The sequence below is a fragment of the Botryllus schlosseri genome, chromosome 7, assembly GCF_051294905.1.
Source record: "Botryllus schlosseri isolate E-star chromosome 7, Bs_hap1, whole genome shotgun sequence".
Taxonomy (NCBI): Eukaryota; Metazoa; Chordata; class Ascidiacea; order Stolidobranchia; family Styelidae; genus Botryllus; species Botryllus schlosseri.
This window is the reverse complement of record NC_137242.1, coordinates 24,545,586-24,555,069: the sequence shown is the minus strand read 5'-3', so window position 1 is coordinate 24,555,069 and position 9,484 is coordinate 24,545,586. Positions and strand designations below refer to the sequence as shown.

The window sequence follows — 9,484 nt, the reverse complement described above, 5'->3', positions numbered from 1 at the left end:
GCGACCTCGTTTCCCACTTGAAAATGTTCCGTGGCAAAGCTCAAAACTTGTAAAGCTGATTACTGAAAAAATTCAGCTTGCCCAAACTTACTCACGGCCTAGTAAGCTGATTACGTCCAACATCATCGCGATCTCCAGATAAAGGCGGACGAGCCCTAGACTTGGAACCACTGTCTGTGATTGAAGCATCCAATCGGTTTAACCAACTCTAGGAATATACCGTTAGCTTATAATTGCGATTACAATCAGACTTATTTCAGTAAATGGTGGTTATTTATATTTATTTTGATTGCATTTTTGGCGAGGGTGGTGCCTGGAGCCCATACTAGTATCATTATACGTTGCATTAACTCGCGCGCGGCGCGAAGAACAATTTTGAATAGCATAAATCTGCTTGAAAATAACATTGTTTATGTTGATTTACGAAAAACTTTGGAGCCTGCTTCAATCCTTCAAAATTCCGGACATTTAGGCATATTTTAGAAATTCCTCCCGGACGCAGATTTTTCGGTGAAATTCCGGACATGTCCGGGAAATTCCGGACGTATGGCAACCCTAAAATATGTACAGTTTATGAAACAAAGAATATAATGCCTGTTATATATCTCATATGAGATACTTCGATATTTTTCGACCATACCGATTTCATTCCACTTGCTGATAATGTTGTGGGATAATCATGACTTCGGAAATGTGCTACGTTCAGTAACCTTCGTGGCTTTATAATAATGTTTCGTATGCTACGAAATCACCAATCAAGGTTTCAAGGCTTCAACAGTGAAAAATAGTATCGAAACTATAATTCACGTTGATAAATTAACTGTCAGTGGTGAGAAGCGTATAATTTCAGTACTCGAATAAATCGTCTTTTACTACTCGACTCGAATCATTAAAATTAATACTCGATTCAGATTCGAGTACTCGAATCATTGTGCCCAGCCCTACTCATAAACCCCTTTATGTTTATTTCTTTCAACTATTGACTTATCGAAATCACTCTCCGTTGCAGCCTCAGCCGAATTATACTGCTTCACTGTTCACAATTTTCATAAAAGCATCCGATAACAAGGTCGAGAGAGAGAGAGAGAGAGAGAGAGAGAGAGAGAGAGAGACAGAGAGAGAGAGAGAGAGAGAGAGAGAGAGAGAGAGGCCGTTTAGTCTTTCTTTGGCGAGTGCTCTATGGTCACTTCCGTGTATCGGTATGGTATTGCGCTGTAAGCGCACAGCAGCGGCAACACTTGTAAGAAAATGAGGAAGATCGGGCAAAAGTTATATTTGAATGTCGTAAAACAAAATATCGCCGAGGTGGAAGTAGCTGAGCAATGCGGCAAAGAGCTCATGATAGAGAATAAACCAGCATGGCAATCCATTTGGACACAGATAAAGAAGAAGAAGTAATCCCATGGTATATATCACGGGTGAGAAGACCTGCTTCATGCGCGAGCCGAATATAAAAAAAATCTTAGTTTTAAAAGAGCCACAACACAAAAATACAAATATATCACGTCACAATGAAATGTAGGAAGTTTATTATTTTGCGGTGATAGGGTGCGTCTCCACCTGGGCTGCAATGTGTTTCAAATCAGACTGATATGACGTCAAAGCAGTATACGGATCAGTTCCTTTAAGTGCTCATGAAAATTTGGGGAATCTTTTAGCTCGATAATTTTGTCCGTAAATTTGTCGTCGTTGGGTAACTCGTCGCAACGCTTTGGTTTTTGGTTTCGTAATTAAGTTTCAAGTTACTGTTATATTGTACTGTTCATTCTTTTTTTCTTACAATTATATCTAGACGACATTTTCTTGGCCACAATCTGCAGTTATTGGTACCCTTTACAACACAAATGGAAGAGGCGTATTCACCATTGCTAACCCGGAAATAGTTTCGACAGGCGCTGGGGTGATCAAGTTCTTTATTGAACACAATGATTTACCATTGATTGAGGGTCAGGCACCATTGTTGCGGGTGAAATGTTTATGTGAAGTTCAAAATTGACAAGTTCTGACCCTGTAGTGCTCGGCTCTGTTAAATTTTACAAGTCTTGCGTAAACCACAAGGAAGGAAACAACATGAAGACAATGCACATGTTGTTAATCAGGGCATGGTATGGTATGGTATGGAACAAGGATTTTCCATACTCCATACTTGCCTTACTCCCTCCATACCATACTTGCAATTTTCCATACCATACCAACATTGTTCCATACCATACTTGATACATATTCCATACTATACTTGATACATATTCCATACTTTCAAATACTTCAATATCACAAGTATGGTGCCTTTTCTAGCACATGCATTATTGATATTTCGGGTGTAATTATTGCTAACCAGCCATGATGCGAATCTAATTCCCAGTAATAGTTTTACAGAGTCTGTTTTGTGAGGTTTAGCTCACGGTGGTGAGGTGTCGACGTGTCGTGTACATCTACAGCAGGGGTGGCCAACCTTTTCAGCCGAAGGGCCACATTTGATTGACGAACTATTGCGCGGGCCACTAGCCGCGCCAAGCGCGAAAATTCATAGGTCAATAATATTGTCACTTGACTATATTGCGGGCCTGCTGTATATCACTGGGCTCAGTTTGCAAGGAATGGACTATTCGGCGCCTGGACATATCGATGTCGAAAGCTTCGACCAACATGCGCCAATCATTTTTAGCCTGGGTTTCATAGTCGACGGCCTTTCTGCGAGCGCAAACGCAAGGTCGCATATGCTGAACGACACTTTGTCTCGTAATCGCGAATATAGTTAGACTCAATCTGATACATTAGGCGTTCTTTCATTTTCAGAAAGGGGTAACAATATTAAAAGCAAGAAATCGAGTGACAACATGTTGCGCGAAGCGTGTAGAAAATTTTTACTTTTGATAAATCTATCGCAAAATTATTCTGCTTTATTGTAGTGTACGAAGATTTACCAAAATGTGACTGGCTCATGGATCTGCCAATGCGTCATCGGAACTGATATTTTAGTCATCACATCTCAACTGTTGCGGCCAGACTAATCAAATTTTTGGTTGGCCTTGCAAGTTCACAATCTGTGCAATCCATTTTTCATAATATTACTAATTTCGGAAATTACCTCGCGGGCCATGGGTTGGCCGGCCCTGATCTACAGCTTCCACGAGCAAAATCAAATAGTTATCGGATTGTTATCTAGGACCTCCACAAGAATATCATCGCATTTCCGATACATTTGCAAGAGGCACATGCCAGTTTGAAGTAAATATTTGCACAATAGTTTATAATATAGGCTCACCCACATAATATTCCAGCTGCAGGCGATCAATACTGCGATCTGCGTGATTATTAGTATTTGTTAGGGGTTAGCGTGGCTAGAAGTTCAAACTATATCTACCCCACTTCCTGATCTATAATCCTAATGCGAGAGCGTTTGAAAATGACTTTTTTGATGATTCATTTGTATAATTCGTTCCCAAAATCAAAAATGAAGCACTTGAAATCACACCATCACCGCAAGAATATTACCACCGAACAGGCATCAAGGGAACACCGATCATTTGATCACGTTGTTACAGAAATCGATTATGACGATGAATGTCATTCTTCAGTACCGTATAGATAGGTGGATCAACGTGACTACTACAGTCCAATACACTATTTACAATGCGGTCATTCTAATTTCGGAGTACGGTAACAGATTTCACTGTCAAAAAGACATTCACCAATAAGATATCTTGAAATGTAAATGTGGCGGGCAATGTTTCAGAATAAATGCAATTATCAATCACATCAAGCTATTAGTACGTTGCAGCATGATTGCTTGTAAGCTGTCGTCACTCAAGGAGTTGCGCAAATCATTCAAAATGAATTTAACGCCACTAAAAAGTCTTTCAACGGAAACCTGCGTAGTCGGGACTGCGAGAGCAGTCCAAGCAAGCTGCGACAATATTTTGCTGTCTTGTTGGGACCAATATTTGAACGGACATTCGACATGCTTGTACGATTTCCCATCAACAGAGTCGATAATTGTGGTATTATCACTGATACGTTTCGACCCAGAGCTAGCAGCCTGAGTCGACATCTCTTTTTCCTTTGATAACAACATTAACTGCATAGGAGACAGTGAATGCGTGTCGATGTCGCTTTCGAAGTCTGTCACAGCACTTTCGGAGCTGATCCCTCCATCTAAATCGAAATCCTGGCCATTTAGTAACTGAATCTTTCTATACATAGCTTCAAGCTCAGTTTTTGCCAACTTTCTTTGGTCTTCATTCAGAAGTACCCGGTACTCTGGATCTAAATAGGTTGCAGCCAGTATAGGCGGAGTTAATAGGAATCGTCCTCTTGCTGACATACGCTCTGCTAACGTAGCTGCTAATGGTGTAGAACGTTTGCCCAATGATAACATCGTCAACTGCCAGTGGCCGATAGTTTGACCAGGTGTCAAGGAACTGTTTTGAAGTTTTATTGTAAGTTCGCGTGCAGGCGCTAATGACTCGACCAATTCCTCGAAACTTCCCCATTCATCTTCCAGTAATTTCAGTCGTTCGATAAGCATCTCATTATCCTTGCAAAATGTGGAGAGTTGCATGAGACGCTCAAGCATGTCGTAGGTTGATCCCCAACGAGTTTCAACATCTAGTATGGCCATAGGCAAATTCTGTCGCTTCAACTCCTTCCGTATGTTGTTTGTGCGAAGAGTGCACACCACAGATCGTGCACGTTGTAGAAGACATTTGGTAGACTCGGGTGCCTTCTGGCCGATACAATCATTGACTGCGAGAGCCAACGTATGTGCAGCACAGCGAACCTGATGTACTCCGTATGTCGACATCAGAAACTCCGCGGTGCTCGATTGGAGAAGTCCCTCAATCTTCTCGTCATCTTGATCGTCTCTATTTTCTTCCTGTACTTCAACCCTTGATTCTACACATGCTGTACTAATGAGTCTTCCGGCTAACAGTGCATTTGAACCATTGTCAGTGGTTATTGTATAAATTTGGGTCAAGGTAATGTCGAAGTCGTCCTGCAGTATGTTCACTATCAACTTTGATAATTCCGCGCCTGTGCTGGCAGTCAGTACCTCCCTCACAGCTAAGGTCCTGATCTGTATGCCCGTAGAGTCTCCATATTGTACGTTCAACCCTAAGAAACTTCTTCCTAATCTTGTGGCCATATCAAATTTTAAACACAACATTCTACCACTAATCTCCTGTTTGATTCTTTGCTTTAATTTGACAGCTCCCTCTAAAACGATGTCGCGGACTTGATGAGACGTTAGCGAAATAGGCTGACCTGATTCCCTCAGCTGTTGCACAATAGGATTAAAGATTTGCGACATGCCGGATTTTTCAAACGTATTGAATGGAAGTCCATCGACGGTACATATTTGACGAACGTATTCCTTCAATTTCTGAACATTCAACTCCAAGACAACACCAATCATCGTCATGTTTTCCCCTCCATTATCATCCAGTTTCTGTTTCTTGAAAAATGACTCCATGGTGCCAGCAGACTCAGTAGATGACTCTAGCGATCTCAACGCTTCCGAGTAATTAGCCTGGTGACAATTGAATATATGCTTTCGCATATTATTCCAATGAGGATATACAGTTGTCTTGCCCGAAACGAGTGTTCGTCTTTCCGGTTTCGTTACCGATTTCTTTTTCTTGCTTAAGCATAGCTTACAAGTACCAACGGTTGAAAATGGATCAATGTTCCAAAATTGCCTTATATTGACTTTACTGTTATATGGCATTTCAAACCCACGAGCAAATATTTCATGAACAACGTATATGCCAGTCTACTGTTGATCGCTTGCGAGTGAGGTAGTTGGACTATAGAGTATGACTGGAGTGACGACTCGATTGTTCTCCCATTGTTAGCCGGCAGAATGGTCACGGTCAGATGGATCCACCCAAAACAGGATCGCTCAGTGCTTGTTTCAATGGCGTTCAAGGCGATTCTTCGTGTATTTCTTGAAGTTGCGTCGGAATTAGTTAGACAGTTCAACATTTAGGCAGCGGTGACGAGTCGTTATGACTAGTGAATAATACCGTGTAGCCTCTGTTATATTTTTCGCCAGATTTAGATCATATTTCGTCACGGATAGAAATCGGTATCATGACTGATTTAGCTGCATCACTTTGGGATGACTGGGAGGGACTGACTGAAATGGAAATTGAAGAATGTTTCGAAGGACTCGATAACTGGAAAGGTGTGATTTGTGAGGAATGCGAAGCATCCTTTCCGACTGTGAAAGCTCTGAAAAAACATTACAAAAATCATAAAGTTCCCACCAGTACTTGGGATATATCTGATGATGCTGTTTTGAAGAGGGCTTGTGTAAATACCAAAAAATACTTTGAATGCGCCCCATCATTCGAGGAACTAGACGTGATCAAAGCTGTTCCATTGGTGAAACAACTCCATTCTGAATATTGAAAACATGGTGTTGACGGATTTTATCAACATTATTCTAATATCTGTCACCAAGCTAACAAGTTGCTGGGTTTGCCGCAATTGCCAGCTTCAGCATTACTTTTGAAGATGTTTGATTCTCTCGTGTGCGGTAAAGAACAGGATCCAATCACAGAGATTGGAGGAGTCAACAGCAAGGAATCTGGTAAGTAAATAGCCTTTGATACTTTGCCTTTCCATGGAAAAACTTTGACATGTTTTTAGACATACTTGAATATATTGGTGGAGTGCTTTTGGGAGCCATTTCTAAGCAAGCTAACGAAGCAATTGCCACATGCCTAACATCTGCAGCGCCATCGGGAAACCTCATTAAAGTGATGCAGAAGAAAGTCGGTGGATGGAAGAGCCCGTCTGAACAGTTTCATGGTTCTCCGCTTTTATGTTATCCACAGCAGAGTTGGATCAATTGTAATTTGTAATCGTAATTAAATGTAATTAATTACATTTTTCAATGTAATTGTAATGTAATTGTAATTGAAGCATTTTTATTTTGTGTAATTGTAATTGTAATTTGACAAAAATTTTGCTCAATTACAATTTCAATTACATTAAATTGCTATTGAGACCTGACAAGCACAACTTAAAATATTTGACTTATAATGCATTCTCTTTAAATGTCGACAAAGAATTTGGTGGATCCATTAGCGGAAGCCCTTGACTGCGCCCTTGCGGGCGAAGTTTTTTTTATTTTTACCGCTATGCTGGCCTCGGCTGCCATTGTATACAATTTTTAGATTACTAACCAACGGATTCGCAACACGTGACTCACGATTGAATACGCCGAGAAGCGAACTGCTGAGCCGGCTAAAAGCAGCAGAATTGATAGTCCCATAGCTGGCGATCCAATCGTCGAAATTTGATTTGTATGGTCCTAATCGGAAGCTAGTGTCGCACTGATTCCGCAATAAAAGTATATTTCCAGGCTCTCACTTTTCAGAACAGTCGGCCTTAAACGGCTATTTTGGACCAGTTACATTGCCCTGACGAGAATTTATTTTGTATTTTCGGAATTAGTACATCAATAGCTTACGATAAAGACCAGATGCATCAAATTTGGACGCATGGATCGCCAGCTCTAGGACTACAAAGTTTGCTGCTTTTAGCCGGCTCTGCAGTACGTTTGTCGGTGCATTCATCCGTGACTCACATCTTGCGCATCTATCCGTGGGTTGGCAATCTACAATACGATTTCAGATCACGATGCTGCATCGTTACTTCGTCTGGCTAACTAACCAGACCACTGGATATTATATAACGTCTTATCTGACAAAAGCACGGTTTTGTTTTTACTCCTCATCCTAATTCCTACGTCCCTCGATAAAAATAATAATATTTCTTTAATTATATACTATATACGCAAATCCAACACGTGCATATATTTAAATACTTTTTCAACGACATACTGCACCCTATCCTTAATCCTAACCCATAGGAAATTAGGTAAATAACATTTTACATTTCCAATTACGTGAGGCATAATAGGCCTTTTGCAGGACTTCGATCACGTGACTAGATACGCATAGCAACAACAAATTGGTTAGCAAGCTACTTTCTCGCGCACCTGCTTCAGTGCTAAATATCGCATAGTGTACTGTTGATTTCTGGTTGTAAACGTTTCGGAAATTTGTTGTAGAAGTCATCAGAGATTCACCTATGTTAGATGTCAATCCTGTACGAAGCATTTAGAATGATATCGTCAGAATTACGCAGAAATCCATCGGTAACGTAGTCGTATTACGGTACTCAACTCCGATCATATGTACTTAAATTTATGCATTTGAAGTAAAGCGATTGGCTTATATTCTAGTAAGAGTATTTGTTAGTTCAAGCAGTACTATTTGTCTGTTGTGGCGCCTGATTTTGGATGGAAGATATGGCTGAAGCAACCGGGACCCGCAAGGATCAGGATATACTGTCTGCTGGTTTGGGTGCTGGCGTGCTGCTATAAAACAAATGTCGCTGAACACATCGGAAGTATCTTTTGGGAGAACCTGCCGTCAAGACTAAGCAAATCAGTGCACTTTATTGTTGCCTTATACAATGCCAATTTTATTACCACTACTTCGCAACTGCGATTGAAGTGGATTTGGCAAATCACACTCGATTTTGATAAATAGTTTATGTCACATATGGGCGATATTTAGCGAACTAAGGGAAGTAACTATCATATAACTCTTGGAGCAGCTCAAACGCAGTGACAAGATCGGTCATCCTATACCGAGAGGTGGTCAACGTGGTCATTGTTGGGAACCGAGTAGAAGTAATGCCTTAATTTATACTCCAGTACAAGTAGCACTAATTACTTCCAGGACATGTCCAAAGTACTTCAAGTGGAATTAGAAATGAATTTCTGAAAAGCAGTCAAGAAATTCGTTACATGAAGTAGATTTGGTTGAGGGTCACTTAGTTTTAGAAATTGATGCCATGTGACAACTGTAAACATTGCAGACATATCAGCACAGGGACATATCAACATGAGGACATATTAGCATGGCGACACATAAGTATAGGGACACACGAGCATGGATACACGTGAGCATAGGGACACATCAACATGGTGACAATTTAATAAGTGCCACTTGAGCATGGTGACACATGAGCATGCGATACATGAGCCTTGACGACACATGAGCATGAGTACACAAGAGCATGGGCACACATGCGCATATGGACACATGGGCATGGGGACATAAGAGCAAAGGTGCACATAAGCATGGGGTCATGTACGCATGCGACACTTGAGCATGCGACACGTCTACATGCAACACTTGAGCATGCGACGCGTGGATATGCAGACACTTGAGCATGCGACACTTGAGCATGCGACACTTGAGCATGCGGCCCTTGAGCATGGGACAGTTGAGCATGCGACAGTTGAGCATGCGACAGTTGAGCATGCGACAGTTGAGCATGCGACACTTGAGCATGGGACACGTGGATATGCAGACACTTGAGCATGCGACACTTGAGCATGCGAAACTTGGCGACACTTGGGCATGCGACACTTGGGCATGCGACACTTGAGCATGCGACA

The 9,484-nt window shown here is 41.3% G+C and overlaps 1 protein-coding gene and 1 long non-coding RNA gene across 2 annotated transcripts; one reads left to right on the top strand and one right to left on the bottom strand.

Moving 5' to 3' along the window:
* Nucleotides 1-3,754: 3,754 nt before the first annotated feature.
* Nucleotides 3,755-5,560, bottom strand: LOC145443511 (uncharacterized). Its single transcript, XM_080321468.1, has one exon. The coding sequence runs from the start codon at nucleotides 5,558-5,560 to the stop codon at nucleotides 3,755-3,757; it is 1,806 nt and encodes a 601-aa protein (XP_080177594.1).
* A 252-nt stretch (nucleotides 5,561-5,812) lies between these two features.
* On the top strand, nucleotides 5,813-7,367 carry LOC145443606 (uncharacterized). Its single transcript, XR_013916486.1, has 2 exons — nucleotides 5,813-6,595; nucleotides 6,655-7,367. It is a non-coding gene; the product is annotated as an uncharacterized LOC145443606 (long non-coding RNA).
* The last annotated feature ends 2,117 nt before the right edge of the window (nucleotides 7,368-9,484 follow it).

Excerpts from the sequence above, each read along its gene's own strand:
- LOC145443511 (XM_080321468.1), bottom strand. The coding sequence starts at position 5,560 with ATGCGAAAGCATATATTCAATTGTCACCAGGCTAATTACTCGGAAGCG.